This window comes from Dendropsophus ebraccatus, chromosome 3, assembly GCF_027789765.1.
Source record: "Dendropsophus ebraccatus isolate aDenEbr1 chromosome 3, aDenEbr1.pat, whole genome shotgun sequence".
Taxonomy (NCBI): Eukaryota; Metazoa; Chordata; class Amphibia; order Anura; family Hylidae; genus Dendropsophus; species Dendropsophus ebraccatus.
This window is the reverse complement of record NC_091456.1, coordinates 76124477-76141088: the sequence shown is the minus strand read 5'-3', so window position 1 is coordinate 76141088 and position 16612 is coordinate 76124477. Positions and strand designations below refer to the sequence as shown.

At 41.7% G+C, this 16612-nt stretch overlaps 1 protein-coding gene across 5 annotated transcripts in view; it reads right to left on the bottom strand.

Annotated features, from left to right (window-relative positions):
* Positions 1 to 7247: 7247 nt before the first annotated feature.
* Positions 7248 to 16612, bottom strand: part of ABCA1 (ATP binding cassette subfamily A member 1) — a 314953-nt gene continuing 305588 nt past the window's right edge. For all 5 annotated transcript variants that reach the window (XM_069962030.1, XM_069962027.1, XM_069962025.1 and 2 more), the window contains 6 exons: positions 15990 to 16131; positions 14447 to 14581; positions 14210 to 14313; positions 13023 to 13115; positions 12676 to 12919; positions 7248 to 10573 (listed from right to left, as the gene is read on the bottom strand). In XM_069962030.1, coding sequence (XP_069818131.1) covers positions 10433 to 10573; positions 12676 to 12919; positions 13023 to 13115; positions 14210 to 14313; positions 14447 to 14581; positions 15990 to 16131 — 859 coding nt within the window. In that variant the 3' untranslated portion in view covers positions 7248 to 10432. The remainder of the gene's footprint in view (positions 10574 to 12675; positions 12920 to 13022; positions 13116 to 14209; positions 14314 to 14446; positions 14582 to 15989; positions 16132 to 16612) is intronic.

Here is a 16612-nt window from a genome sequence, read left to right as displayed (position 1 = left end):
ACAGGGGGTATATACAACTGGGGGCAGCACACAGGGGGTCTATATACAACTGTGGCAGCACACAGGAGGTCTATATACTTCTGGGGGAGCACACGGGGGGGGCTATATATAACTGGGGGAACACACAGGGGTCTATATACTACTGGGGGCAGCACACTAGGAGTATATATTACTGGCGGTAGTGCACAAGGGGTATATACTACTGGGGGCAGCACACAGTGGTCTATTGTTGTGGAGCGCGCGTTGAGGGGGGGGGCAGACATAACTTCGCCTGGGGCCCCAGAAATACCAAGACCGCCCCCTGTATTGTAGCTGACAAAATAAGAACAGTGGCTAATGTTGGGTATACACTATTTAGAAATGAGGGACATACTAGATTACATTGGGGAACACAGGCTCACATTGGTACCACTGTAACTGCCTATAGGTAATACAGTATTGGGCCATGTTCACACGTTGTATGACACTAGCCGCGTCAAGGAATGGCCGGTGTCAGAAAAGATCATCCTGGCAGCTACCGCAGTACCGGCCAGATGATCTTTACTGCCGCTGAATTCGGATGCGGGCGCATCCGAATTACCCACTGCACACAATGCACACTACATTGTGTGGCCGCATGCACCATTGCGTGAACTGACAGGGTTTTCTGTGGCCGCTTTTCATTGAATAGCGGCTGCAGAAAACTGACATGTCAGTTTCTTGCGGCGCCCTAGGGATCATGGCCGGATTTTATACTATGTGTATACACTCTGGCCGGGATTCCCTCAGGTGCAGCACTACGTAAGTACTGTAGAAATCACGGCTGCTGTAAAAACGGCCGTAATTACTACGGTACTTACGTAGTGTGAACATGGCCATGTGATAGACGCTTGTGTACATTTATGACAGTCACCTTCTGTTGGTTGCTGCACTGTTAAGCACAGCCTACTCATCAGACAATACACATAAATATATATAAAAATCATATCTGGTAATGAATGATCCACTAACGTTTAGTGGCCTTCACCAGAGTTTTATTTCTTATCGGTTTTTCTTTCACATGGAATCTTTCATTTACCATAGCTGTGTGTTCACACACTGGAGTAGCTGACACTCCTTCCCCTGCCGTGACATTTCGGGTGCCGGGGCTCTCTTAATCATGCGCCATGATTAAGGGAGCCCCGCCTCCCGAAAAGTTGCGGCAGGGAAAGGAGCGCCAGCTACTCCAGTGTGTGAACACACAGCTATGGTGAATGGAAGATTCCATGTGAAAGAAAAAATAAGAAATAAAACTCTTTGGTGAAGACAACTAAACGTGAGTGGATCATTCATTACTAGAGATGATCGGACATCGGGATTTTGAGAATGTTCAAATACAATCGAACCTGCAAAATCCCAATGTTCGATCATCTCTATTCATTACAAAAGCTCACATAAAATGTTGTTTGTTGGTATCAGTATCTCTTTGATGAAGAGTGAATGCACACTTAAACAACACCATATAATTCCAAGTGAATCCGACTTCCGTGAAATCAGACTGCCCACTTAGGGAGCCTTTACATAGAGAGATTTATCTGACAGATTTTTGAAGCCAAAGCCAGGAATTGACTATAAACAGAGAACAGGTCATAAAGGAAAGATTAAGATTCTTCTCTTTTCAAATTCATTCCTGGCTTTGGCTTCAGAAATCTATCAGATAAATCTCTGTGAGTAAAGGCACCCTTATGCTGTGTTTACACAGAGCGATAATTCACCCAATCGATCATTTAACGATTTTGAAGCAACGATTTGGTTTTTATAACGATCAGCCTTAAGACAAATAAATCGTTAGAAAATTTGTAAGAAAAATCGTTAGTGCGATCGTTTTTAAGATCATCTTCTTAAGCCCATCTTTCACAATAGGGTGAATATTTGAAAGACTGTTTACACAAAGCGATCTGCAAATTTTTAGCGAAAGATCAAAATGAACGATTTTTTGCTCGTCGCTTGATCATTTGCGGTGTTTATCGCTCAAATGCAATCGTTATTGCAAAAATTCGGATGATAATCGTTCCATATAAACGCAGTATTAGGAAGTAGGGATGGTCCAAATCTGCCAAGGTTCAGGTTCGTATGAACCCGAACGCTCGGCATCAGATTCCCGCTGTCTGCCCGCTCCCTGCAGCGGGTGGATACAGCGGGAGGACCACCTGGGAAACAGCCTATGGTTATGGCTGTATCTGTTTTCCAGGCGGTCCTCCCACTGTATCCACCCGCTGCACAGAGCAGGCAGACAGCGGGAATCATTTCCGGGGGTTCGGGTTCGTACGAGCCCGACCCGAACCAGGTTCGGACCATCCCTATTAGGAAGCAATACTGATTGACAATCTATTCCATTTGCACAATAGCATATGAAATTGACAACAGGTGGAAATTTCAGTACCTATGCTTTCTGGCTGATGTTTTGGTCACTTCTGAATGTTGGTGGTGCTTTCACACTCGTAGTAGCATGAGATGGACAAGTGGCACAGGTAGTGCAGCTCATCTGGAATGGCACATCAATGTGAGCTGTGGCAAGAAGGTTTGCTGTGTCAGCCTAGTGGCCAGAGGCGCTTTAAGGAGACAGGCCAGTACACCAGGGGACGCAGAGAAGACCAACAACCCAGCGGCAGGACCGCTCCACCTTTGTGCAAGGAGGAACAGGAGGAGCACTGCCAGAGCATGTGTCTGCACAAACAGTTCGAAACAGACTCCATTAGGATGGTATGAGGGCCGGATGTCCACAGATGGGGGCTGTGATGTTCAAAAAAAAAATTTTTTTTTTTTAAATCCTCCAATAGTTATTTCTCCAAATAAGAGGAAGAGATCAACCCCTACCATAGAATATGTACAACTGCTTAGACAGTAATTTCACAAATTAGTCACATTACCGATATGTCATCTTTATTCTGGCTTCATTTCATAAACATATTTTACTTTTTTAGGCTGGGTTCACACTACGTATATTTCAGTCAGTATTGTGGTCCTCATATTGCAACCAAAACCAGGAGTGGATTAAAAACACAAAGGATCTGTTCACACAATGTTGAAATTGAGTGGATGGCCGCCATTTAATGGCAAATATTTGCTGTTATTTTAAAACAACGGCTGTTGTATTGAAATAATGGCAGTTATTTACGGTTATATGGCGGCCATCCACTCAATTTCAACATTGTGTGGACAGATCCTTTCTGTGTTCTGTGCAATATGAGGACCACAATACTGACGGAAATATACGTAGTGTGAACCCAGCCTCAGGGTGTTACGGGGCTTAGAAATTTATCAGCAAATTACCACATAAGTGACATTTTGGAAACTAGACACCTTAAAGAATTAATCTAGGGGTATAATGAGCATTTTAACCCTACAGGGGCTGGTGGAAAGTATGCACCATTAGGCTGGCTTCACACTACATATATTTCAGGCAGTATTTGGTACTCATGTCTGGTTCTCATAGCAACCAAACCCAGAAGTGGATTGCAAAACACAGAAAGACTCTGTCCACACAATGTTGTAATTGAGTGGATGGCTGTAATTTAATGGCAAATTTTTGCTGTTATATTGAAATAATGGCAGTTATTTACCGTTATATGGTGGCCATCCACTCAATTTCAACAGTGTGTGAACATAGCCTTTCTGTGTTTTTAATCCACTCCTGGTTTTGGTTGCTATGAGGACCTGACATGAGGTTCAAATACTGCCTGAAATATACGTAGTGTGAACCCAGCCTTAAGCTGTAAAAAAAAAATGAAAAATTAAAATTTTCCAATAATATATATACGTTTAGATTAAAGTTTCTCATTTTCAAAAGGAACATAAGAGAAAAAGCACCACAAAATTTGTAACGCAGGTTTTCTTGAGTACTACGGTACCCCATATGTGGGCGTAAACCACTGTATGGGCACACAGCAGGGCTCAGAAGGAAGAGAGCACCAATTAGCTTTTCCATTGCAGATTTTGCTGAAGAAGTTTCCGAGCGCCAGGTGCATTTGCAGAGCCCCTGTAGTGTCAGCAGAGAGAAAAAACCCCATAAGTCACCCTATTTTGGAAAGTGCACCCCTCAAAGAATTCATTTTGGGGTGGGGTGAGCATTTTGACCCCACAGGGATTAGAGGAAAGTATTCAAAAGTAGACAGTAAAAATGAAAAACTCGAATTTTTCCAATAATATATTCCGTTAGTTTGAAATTTTTCAATTTCACAAGGAACAAAAGAAAAAAAGTACCCCAAAATTTGTAACGCAGGTTCTCCTGAGTAAAAAGGTACCTCATATGTGGGCATAAGCCACTGCATGGGCACACAGCAGGGCTCAGAAGGAAGGGAGCGCCAATTAGCATTTTCCGTGCAGACTTTCTGAGCGCCAGGTGCGTTTGCAGCGCCCCTGTAATGTCTACAGAATAGAACCCCCCCAAAAGTCACCCCATTTTGGAAAGTACACCCCTCAAAGAATTCATCTTGTGGTAGGATGAGCATTTTGGCCCCACAGGTATTAGAGGAAAGTATTGAAAATTGGCCAGTAAAAATGAAAAACTTGAATTTTTCCAATAATATGTTGGTTTAGTTTGAAATTTCAAAATTTCACAAGGAACAGGAGAAAAAATGTCCCCCAAAATCTGTAATGCAGGTTCTCCTGAGTACAACGGTACCCCATATGTGGGCATAAACCACTGTATGGGCACACAGCAGGGCTCAGAAGCGAAGGAGCGCCAATTTGCTGGAGCAAAATCACAGCTAGTAACAGTTATCAGAATAGCGCAGTTACTAAAATAAAATAAAAAAAATGAGATTACAGGTAATCTGGAGGTGGTTACGGACAGTCTGGGGTGGTTCCGGGTAATCTGGAGGTGGTTACAGGCAGTCTGAGGTGGTTCCGGGTAATCTGGAGGTGGTTTCCGGGTAATCTGGAGGTGGTTACGGGCAACCTGGGGTGGTTACGGGTAATCTGGGGTGGATACGGTCAACATGGGGTGGTCACAAGCAACCTGCTGTGGTTACGGCAACCTGGGGTGGTTAGAGGCAACCTGGGGTGGTTAGAGGCAACGTGGGGTGGTTACGAGTAATCTGGGGTGGATACGGTCAACATGGGGTGGTCACGGGCAACCTGGGGGGGGGGGTTAGAGGCAACCTGGGGTGGATACGGACAACCTGCTGTGGTTACGGACAATCTGGGGTGGTTACGGACAATCTGGGGTGGTTACGGACAATCTGGGGGGGTTACAGACAATCTGGGGTGGTTACAGACAATCTGGGGTGGTTACGGATAAACTGAAGTGTTTATAGGTAATCTGAGGTGGGTACCTGTAATCTGGCGTGGTTACGGCAATCTGGAGGGGGTCATTGGCAATTTGGGGTGGTTAGAGGCAAGGCGCGGTGGTCAGAGGCAAGGCGCGGTGGTCAGAGGCAAGGCGCGGTGGTCAGAGGCAACGTGCAGTGGTCAGAGGCAACCTACAGTAGTTGTGTGCAATCTGGGGGGTTACATGTAATCTGGCATGATTACGGGCAACCTGGGGTGGTTATGCGCAACCTGCGGTGGTTACGGGCAATCTAGAGGGGTTACAGACAATCTAGAATTGTTACAGATAGACTGAAGTGCCTATAGGTAATCTGGGGTGGGTACATGTAATTTGGTGTGGTTACAGGCAATCTGGGGTGATTACAGACAATCTGGAGGGGGTCACTGGCAACGTGCGGTGGTTACGGGCAATGTGCGGTTGTTACGTGTAATCTGGGGGGTTACGTGCAATCTGACATGATTACGGACAACCTGGGGTGGTTACGGGCAACCTGCGGTGGATACGGGCAACATGCGATTGTTACGGACAACCTGGGGTAGTTACGGGTAATCTGGAGGGTTAGGGGTAATTTGGGAGTAAACTGCAATTATTACTATAATAAAAAGTGTGTGTTTTATTTTTTTTGTATGCTTGTCACTTTTTTCACTTTTACACATTTATTTTTACTGTATTACTATGATTACTGTGATATTTTCTATCACAGTAATCATAGTTCAGTGACAGAGAACAAATTGGTCTCTGTCACTTAAAATTTTCAGAGTTGGCTGCTTCTGGAGCGCATGCACACTTCAGAAGCAGCCTGGACGTCTAGGAGGAAGGAGCTCCAGGATCAGGGGAGTATATGGAGTAGGGGAGGGTGACTGGGGGACGGGGGTTACGACTTGGGGGGTGGGGGCACAGTATCACTTTTTATCCCCTGTCACCAATCATTCATGGTGACAGGGAATAAAAAGTGCTGGGGAGCAAATGGTACAAGCGATCAGCGGTATATAGTATATACTGCTGATCGCTTGTACCGGGACCCTACAGGGGGGTTCCCGATCACTGCCCCATGCTCTCCGCTACCTCCGGTGGCGGAGAGCATGGGTGTTTCATTCATTTTACTGTTAGATCACTGTGAACAGACATTAGTCTGTTCACAGTGATGGCAGCGGCCATCTTGGATCTGATGGCCGCTGCGGGGAAGGGGGGGGGTTATTTACCGGGGCACTAGGGGGGCTGATTTTACTTATTTCATCTCCCCCCACCGTGGATTCACAGTGGGGGGAGATGAAATAAAGCGGCGGCACCGGCCCATTAATGACCGGTCACTAATGGTCACTAAGGGGTTAATGGGGGTCAGCTGCGGGATCACAGCTGATTCTCATTATCTCCGGTGCTTCACTCAGATGAGAGCGGGATCGCTATCTCTGCAGCGATCCCGCTCTCATCATAAAGCCCCGTCAGAGCAGGAACGTATATATACATTCCTACTGCACGGGGTATGTGCAATAGGAACGTATATATACAGACTGCTGATGTGAAGGGCTTAAAATCTACTAAGTCTACTTAACCCTTTCACGACCTGGGGTCATTAATGCATCAATGCCCAGGTTGTTTTTGGACATTAGCTTATGAGATCATAATGACTGCAGTATCTATAGGGTTAACTCTCAGCACCGAAGTGCAGCTCTGGTGCTGAGATTTGTGGCGGGTCCCCGGCTAGCCGGAACCCTCCGCAGATGACACAGGCGCAGCTTCTGCGCCTGTGTTATCCTCGATCGTAAATTAACGTTGCTGCAGCCTCAGGCATAGGCTGCAGCGATGTTAATTTACTGTGCAGCAGCGGAAGAGGGTTAATCTGAATGTAGCCTAAATAATTCACTTAACCACAAAAGTAAACACATTACTAAGGCCTCCCCCATATTAGATTGCAGGAGAAGCTGCAGAACGTGAACAAAAAGGCAAAACATACCACTTAGGTGTCACTTTATTTTTTATTTTATTTTACTTTATGTGACATAATACAAGGCAATTAACAAAGATCTAAGTGTATACCTTTTAATACTTAAACAGTTAACAATACAAATATTTCAGTCAATTTCAATGAAAGGATTTAACTTAGAAACTAATATATATTGTAAAACCTTTACTTATTTTTATTTTATTTTTTTTATTTTTTTTTGCAATGTTAATGGGTATTCCAGTGCAAAAACAGATCCCATTAAAAAACAGCTTAAAGTGCTTGGAATGAAGGACCAAAAACAATGAAACACAATGTATGTAAAACATCACATCACGTGGGAGAAATGTTTATGATCAGGAGCTACACTAATAAGCGTACACATGTAAAGCTCCCACACCACCCACCCAGAACAACTAACTTGGTGGCACATGATTTCTGGAGAACAAGGTAATTCACAAAATGAGCAAAATGAATGTCTATGACTTGTTACCCATTAAAAAAAAAGTTATTTTTATTTTAAGAAAAAGTTAAAGAAACTTACTCAGACTGTTAGACCGGAGTCCTATTCTTACCAGGAATTGGCTAAATATTCCACAAAATGCAAACCACAGGCACAGATGATGTAATACATATCCACTGTCGTATTGACATGAACACGTTTATGTGCAGAATATGTCGCAGTAATCTGGTACAGTGAATCAGTATGGTACAGATATCGCTAAGTTGGCACTATACCCATGACATAACACAAGCTGCAACTTCTTAGCCACTTATCACTTAATGTATTCTGACATTTTCTCCAATGTCAGTGCCATCTGGTAAGGCAGTGTTGAAAAAGAATAAAATATATCACACTTTGTGTAACACGAAAGGTCAAGGAATAAAGCTTCTTGCATAGACTGAGGTAAAAAAACACAAAAATTGCATTGATCAGTACGATAACCTTGTTCTAGCACTTTCAATGTATTTGGGAAGGATTATTAACAGTATACGTGCTACAACAAAACTGTGCGTGTACAAATTGTGTTTCATTGTCACGTTCTCATGTAGTTTTTTTTTTATTTATTATTATTATCAGCAATAAAAAAGCAGCTATCACTGTTGTAGGGATTTAGTGGCATTTCTCCTTAATTGCTGGGGCTTTAACTAATTCGACATCATGTCATTTAGCAATTGAAGGTCACCAGTGACCATTTGTTTCCTAAAACTATTCTACAAGAAGCATTGTAACTTTTTCTAAAGAGTTCTGGCTGTATAAACCCTTTTTTCAAAGATACTTCTTTTACTAATGCCCTTTGGGTAAGGGACCTGTAAACCATACATCCAGCACCCTCTACACAGGTCAGGTTTAGGTCACTCACTTTTAATCTATCATGGTTACTTATCTGAAGACTACTGGTGGACAGGACTTGAACTTGGGTGTAGTGAGGGCTATAATGGCAGTGCAGTGGGGAGACTTTCCATTAACTTCGTAGCTACGTGTTTTTGTTCTTTTTTATGATGTCTACAGCTCCTCTCATCCGCTGATTCTTCTAAGTGCAACAAGTGGCACCTGCCCACCCTGCACAGCTCTGTATACCCTGCTGTCCTGCACAGATGTAGCAGAGCTTTGGAGTTGAACTCTTTTAGACTGCATTGTTTGTACATTGTGATCCCTCACTGCATAGGTTACCTGCAGTCCTATGTAAAATCTCTAATAGCTCTTGGCTCTGTTCCATCTGTATTCCATAGCGTTGTTTTAAGATCTCTATTGCACTTTATTTTACCTGAAGAGAAGATGTTATGTGGCAGTGGAACAGGGTGACAATACAAAGATGTTGCAGGCTTGTTTTGGCAAGGTTTTATGTTTTGCTTTTCTCTGAAATAAAGTAAGTGGAAAACCTCTTGCATAAGGGTTAACGGACAGAGTACTATGGCTAACACAGAAAGTAATGAAAATATAAGTAAAGAAAAGGGGCATGCCAATATAAACAGTAGTATGCTTGTATAGAACATTTGACTTTTGAGATGTATTTGTATCTCTTCCATCTTATAACCACCTTCCCTCTAGCTATGTGTTGCTAGAAGGAAATACAACTGCACAGTGGCCCAACTAACTTGGCTTGTTACTATAATCAGAATGCACTGGAGTCCCATTATCCTGGAGTGCATTGGTTTAGTACATGAAAGAATATGAGACAAGACTTCAGGACTACAGAATTATCCAAAAACAAAAGGCTCTGCAGTCTGAGAAAAAAAAAGTAAGACAAAAAAGGAAAGCAAAATGATACTCGAGGTTCAAAAATATTACAAAAAAACCCTAAAGACAATATAAAATGCAAAACTAACACCACAGGACACATGTAACAATGCTACCAATAACAAATGTAAAGCTGGACAGTCTGCAGTAGAAACAGAAAGTAATATATTGTACTCTGCCTTGCATCCACACATGATACTTTGTGACCTATGATCCTCTTCTACTAATATAAAATTCCAACAGGACTTCTGGCACATGTATACATGCTGGATGCAATGGCTTTTCAGATTAGGATATTACACTGGCCTGGTTCGAACCGCCGCTTGTTTTTGTCTTCCTTATGGCTAATATTTGCACACTGCTAGGAGTCAATACAAATGGTAGGCTGTGCTTCAAGGCACATACAGAATGCACCCATGGCAGCTTACATGGTAACATCAAGATCACCTGAACCACTTAGAATATTACAAGGTATTAAAGCTAGTCCTTCTGGGCAAACCATGTTTGCATCTGCTGACACACATGTACAAGCCCTAACCATTAATAAATAGTTACTAGTCATGATTTGTCAGTGGTAAGATTGTTGCAATCCTGTAAAAGAATACAATAAAACAATACAAAATTTACATTGTACATAATCGCTATTGTTTCCAACCCACTTTCGAGAAGGATCCAGTGGGTCCAACACTACAGATTCACATTGTCATACTGTTGGCCTCTACGTTCAAGTCTTCTACTTGCGTACAGTACAACAAGGCAACACTAGAGGCACTGCCTCTGTTATGGAATTGTGTCTGTCATTGCATTGATTTGCATTGCATTGAGTGGTAGCTCTAGCTGTCCAGTATATGATGCCTCCCTGCTCTGGTCCTAGAGACCGGACTCTGGCATTTATGTCCCAACTGCTGCCAAGGGAGGCATTTCATACATATCCTCCAGATTTCTCCAGTTTGGCTTGTCACACGTAGCTTTCTTTTACCTTCTCATCCTCAAGGAAAGATGTAAGGGCGGACATATCTACTACAGTCTGGTTTTTGTGTAATGACAAGTCTTTCAAAAGATCATCGTCACTTTGGTCCTTGGCAAAGTTAACAAACACCTAGACAAGATGAAGAAATCTTTATGTTAAGTCAAGAACTATATGGACTTATGGAATTATCATTATGTATATAAATAAATGTATATACATAAATTAATATATGTATAAATAAATATATATATATATATATTTTTATTTTTTATTATTTTTTTTTCACCAGGGCTAAGAAATAACAAAATTCATCATAATAACCTAGTACTGGTCCAGCATCAGTGCTCCAGTACACCCGAGTACTTGTGTTTGCTTATGCTGATCATACTGTTACAGTATGTTTTCTCCATTGTTGCGGTGGTTTGCTGTTATCTACAGGACACATACATCCTCATCCAGGAAGTGTGTCAGATGCATTTCAATTAATCTGCCCTACACAAGTATCAGTCAGAAGGCAAAGTCATGTGACATCAAGTACCACCCATGGTAAAAAAATAAAATAAAATAAAAAGTTGAACTATCATACGAATAACGGAGCATAATTTTTTAATTTTTTTTTTTTAATACAGAATTTATATATGCTCATTCTACATGTTTTAAGCCTGATCACCATTGGTGTACTTTTAGCTTAAAGTGAATCAGGTACATTTGCTTTAAGTGTAGCATATCAATAGAATGGTGTCGGTGCGGAAAAGCCGGTGCCACGATCCTTTATTTGAACTGCGACCCGGTTCTCGCACCCAGTGCCGGTCTGTTAGCGGGCACCAGCCTGGGCTGAAGCACTAGAGACTGGTCGTCCCACCCCTTTGTGATGCAACTCCATTAGAATCAATGGAGCTGCATCACAGAGGGCAGGGGTTTCATCCCACTGAGGGCGGGCCGGCCACCTCCAGTGCTTCAGCCCAGGCCAGTGCCCGGTAATAGACCGGTGCTGTGCACGGGAACCAAGTCACGATTAAAAAAAAAAAAAAGATTGCTGTACCTGCGTCATTTTATTGATATGCTACAATGTACTACCAGGTACATTCGCTTTAAAGCATACCTAGCACTTGGAGACCGCAACACAATACTTGAAAAAAATCCTGCAGGTACACCTGTCATCTTCTGACGTAAGCGATGGATGAGATTGCATTATAATATACTAACAATGTTGTCTATGGTGCTTCCGGGAATTCCATCCATTCCATTAGATGAGAACAATGTACCTGCAGGATTTTCTCAACGTATGCTCCAAGTGATTTAACTGAAGAAAAAAAAAAAACACTCCTGGAATGTCTCCATGACTGAGTGCTTCTGCATTGTGGTACCTAAACTCACAAATTTTTAAATTTCTTAATTGTCTCTATAATATGACATTGCTCCCTTTCAGAAATATTTCTGTAATACTAAAATAACCTAAAGGGGTATTCTGTTTAAACATAACTTAATATGTTGCTGCCCATAATGAGACTAACAATTCATTCCATACCTATTATCTATTCAGTCTCCTTTCCCCAGTTCTCAGCTGCTGCTTTCTGCTGAAAACTCAAAAAGCCTTCTAAGACGGCTGATGTAAACAAGTCCCTGTCTGGCTTTATCTGCAACATTGTAGCTTCTTTGTAATGCTGGGAGGGTTAGTCACAGTGAGTTCATTAGCAACTTGACCTCAGAATAACCCTCACAGCATTACAAAGAGGTTACAATGTTGCAGACGCAGCCTGCCAGGGACTTGATTACATCAGCTATCTCAGAAGGGAGGGGAGAGGAGGGGGATACAGACAGAAAAGCTCACACACAGATTTTTTTTGAGATTTCAGCAGAAAGCAGAAGCTCAGAACTGGGAGAAGGAGAATAAATAGATAATAACAAGAATGGAAGAAATTATTATTCTCACGGTGGACAGTTACATATCAAAAGTTATGTTTGAGTGGAATACCCCTTTAAAGGCAATACTCCTGGATTTATTTTAATTGAATAATTAATATAGTCTAAATCAGGAAGAAAAAATAAGATCATGAGTAAACAACCTCTACAAGTCCACCATACAGGCCTTAATAGAGGAACAGAACCAAAACATTGTGAATGCAAGTCAGAGACCGATAACTTCAATCTGTTAAATTATGTCGCCATGGATAAACGGCAGTGTCTTGTTAATAATCAAAAGAAACATTATATATCTTGTAAGTACATACTTGGTCAAGAGTGGTCTGTGAGACTGAATAATCTTCAATGTGAAGTTTTTTCTTGTTCTTGGAAAGGATGCTGAAGATCCTGGCCAAGGAGGATTGTGAAGAGCGCAGCTGGTACTGCAGCATTCCTCTGTGTTTCTCTTTTAGTACACTTCCTGGGAAAGCGTGGCTGAAAAAGTCCTCAACCGGCTTTAAATCTGGGTCTGTCCCTGCTATCCTTACTATAATGGTATATCCATCACCAAACCTGTTGAGCAGAAGAAAACAATTACTATCCTGCCATGTGACATGCAAAAATCTAAGTGAAATAATGCAATGCAGTTAAGGCAGAGAAAAGAAAAATGAATTACTTATTCTTTAGATGCTGAACACTCCCCAGACATCTGAATCTGCCATTCACCATGATGGCCATTCTTGTGCAGAGAGCTTCACATTCTTCCATACTGTACAAGGAAGAATTAAAGAGAATGTACACTTTACACTGTTACTTACTAATACAACATATCAACACAAACTCTAACATTCCTTTTCATTCAAAATCTAACTGTTCCTTTTCTAGTTTCAGTGTTTCTGCGCTTGATTATTTTATTTAGAGCAGCTACATGGACACAGGAGATGTACGGTTTACATGGTGGGGGCGAGGGGAGCTGTGACCATTACCTATTGTAAGTGGTGGGTCCAATGTTATCCAATGCCTCAGCTCCAAGCTGGAGTAAGATAATGTACTTTCCTATGTGGGGCTACTGTGATGGGCGGTATGGAAGATGAGAGCAGAAGAGCGTCACTGGCAGAGAGGTTTACGTCAACTCACGTTATGCTCCTATTTAAATGTATGGTGTTTTCTCCCCTTAAGGGTAGCTTCACACGTACCGTATCGCAATGGATTTTCTGCTGCGGATCTGCAGATTTGACTAAATGAATGGACATAGCATCAAATCCGCACTGTAAAATATTCTGCGGATCCACAGCAGAAAATCCTTTTCGATACGGTACGTGTGGAGCTACCCAAAGGGTGCGTTCACACATACAGGATCTGCAGCAGATTTGATGGCGCAGATTTGAATCTGCAGCAGATTTGATGGCGCAGATTTGAATCTGCAGCAGATTTGATGGCCAAGAATTGATTTGCTTTGAATCTGCGGCATCAAATCTTCTGCAGATCCTGTACGTGTGAACGCACCCTAAAGGGGTATTCCCATCTCAACCAACATTGTTAAACATGTAGGACACAACAAGTTGAATATATTTGCACATAAAATAAAGTAGCATACGTTTTCTCCTTCTTTTGATATTGCTGCTCTTTTCATTTGTTGACAACTTATCTAGGCTTTACTAAAACCAGTGATTTGGTTGGTAAAAACATAGTTATATATATATAGGACGAAAACATCCAGCACAAGAAAAGTACTGTGTATATTTTCTGCTACCTTTCTTTTTAAAAAGAGAAAGGCTTGTTTTAGAAAATGTTCAGGACTCCAAGATGTAACACTTTCTGACAACACTTTAGTAAAAATGTATTTTTGGAAGCAGCTCTAACCTGTGTGAAGTTAGAACAACGGATCTTCCTTCTTTAATAACACTGAGGGCGCAGTTCCATAAGAAGCGCCTTGCTTTAGGATCCATTCCAGTGGTTGGTTCATCCTGTTATTTAGAAGATGAAATATTTCTGAAACTCCAGCATAAAACCATAAAAATATAGCAGCCATTGAGGAGGCAAGCGATACAAGAAGATATATAACAGATCAATTACAATAGTGATGTATGAGTAACTTACAAGAAATACTACTGGTGGTCCTCCTATTAAGGCAATAGCTGTAGACAATTTACGCCTGTTTCCTCCACTGTAGCCTCCTGCGCATCTGTCGGAGTATTTCACCAAGCCCAGTTTCCGCACAGCCCATTCAGCAACCTGACACAAAGACCAAAAACACTGTAAACCTTTCACTGCTGACAGTGGTGGGCACATTCATGACCACATAGTCATAATAATGATTAACCTAAATAAAAATACCCACAAATCAAACTTAAACTGGAGCTACTCCTCATCATACCCAGCAAAAGACTGCACGCTTTTTAATCCCATTTTATCATCATAAGTAAAATTATATAATTTCTAGTCTCACTTAACTGCAGTGAGGTAAGAAAGCAATGTTGCCAGGGATTTTCTGTAAAGGTGATAACATTTGCAGTGACAGCATGCCACCAGAGATTACAGATATTGTAAGGAATATGCAGCCAGGCAGCGGCTGCCAGTATCTTTTAGGAAGGTACTTGGGTTCTAACAGGTAATGGGCTGCAAGTGCAGAGGGTGAAAAACCTGCTAAAAACATGCAAATCTGGACTTCACATTTAGGTGATGTTCACATACTGTTTCTTTAGGCTAATTCTGAGCTTTAAAAAGGCTGATTATACAAGTAAAAAAAAAAATTCTAATTTCAAGATTCTAGTGTAATTTCAGTCCTTTTCAGCGCATTTTTTGACAGTTTATTTTTTGGCCATATTTTTATTGGGGATTTTTTTATGTGCTTAAATCTCCATAAAAGGCTCCAGAACATCCATAATTATAACGGACATTAAATGAAACGGTTTGTGCAAAAAGAGCCATGTTCCAATTAATTCAGGAGATTACAATGGGAAAAATACTGGGAGGTGTAGCTGTTGTGGCCCAGAAACTGTGTGTGGGTACATACAGCCAGGGGCGGATTAACTTCACCATAGGCCCTGGGCTGGTGACCAAGCCTGGGCCCCCCAACTCGACTGTAACTATGGCAACATTAGTGTGGTGTTCATAGTACAGGATAGATAATCTCATGATGCCCTGATTTGTGCAAAACTATAGTAAAAAAGCAATATACATTCAAGTATTACAGAAGCAGGAAACACTAGAAGGAAAGTAGAGGAATGCCAGAAGTAACCAGTATTAAAATATTTACTGCCAATTTTGTGGGTATCACAGTGTTATATACAGAGAGCTTAAAGTGACACTGTCACCCCCTTTGTGCATTCTGACATCTCTACACAGGTGTAAAGGGTAAATTTAGCATTTTTCATACCTTATTTCATATCATACGTCATGGTGCTTGTTCAAGTAAGCTAAGTGGCGCTAATGTAGCGAGGCCCCGCCCACTTAACACAATCTGCAGTTGATAAAAGATGAGTTTTTAACAAGCACCATGACGTATGATATAAAATAAGGTATAAAAACCGCTAAATTTACCCTTTACACCTGTGTAAAGAAGTCAGAATGCACAAAGGGGGTGACAGTGTCAATTTAAGTAAATACTTAAGTTTCAAACACAGAGCACAAGAAATCTTACCTTGCAAACTTCCTTTTCTGGCACCCCACGTAAAAGGGCATATAACTCCAGATGCTCCCGGCCTGTCAGCAGTTCGTTGATGGCATCAAACTGAGGACAGTATCCCATATTCTGATGGACTTCTTGAATTTTAGATAGAATACTGAAAAATAATACTTAATCATTACTTAAAGGTCTGCAATTATTGTGCCTTATAATCAAACCTAAAACTACAGAAATATTTCTTAAACATATTTTCAAGCTATGATATTACATAGAAAACACATATCACACAAAGTAACACTATTTGGGGCCAGTGCCTCTTTGTTACAGGGGTTGGCCACTTTATAGTAAAATTGCTCAGAACAGTATTAGTAAGTGCACTCGCTGTATATACTGACAGCAGCTCCCTGTGTACCTCAGAGCTAAAATCAGATTCCCCTCCTCCAGGCTGTATTTCCTGCTCTGTTTTGTTTCTGTTCATAAAATGGCCGACATGGGGGAGCATGTGACCATGCTTCACCCCTCAGTGTCCACCACTGAGCCTGTATATGTCTATGGAGGACACAGGGGGTGGGACATGGTCACATGCTGCTCAGTGTCAGCCATTTTATGGACAGAAACAAAACAGAGCAGGGCAGCCC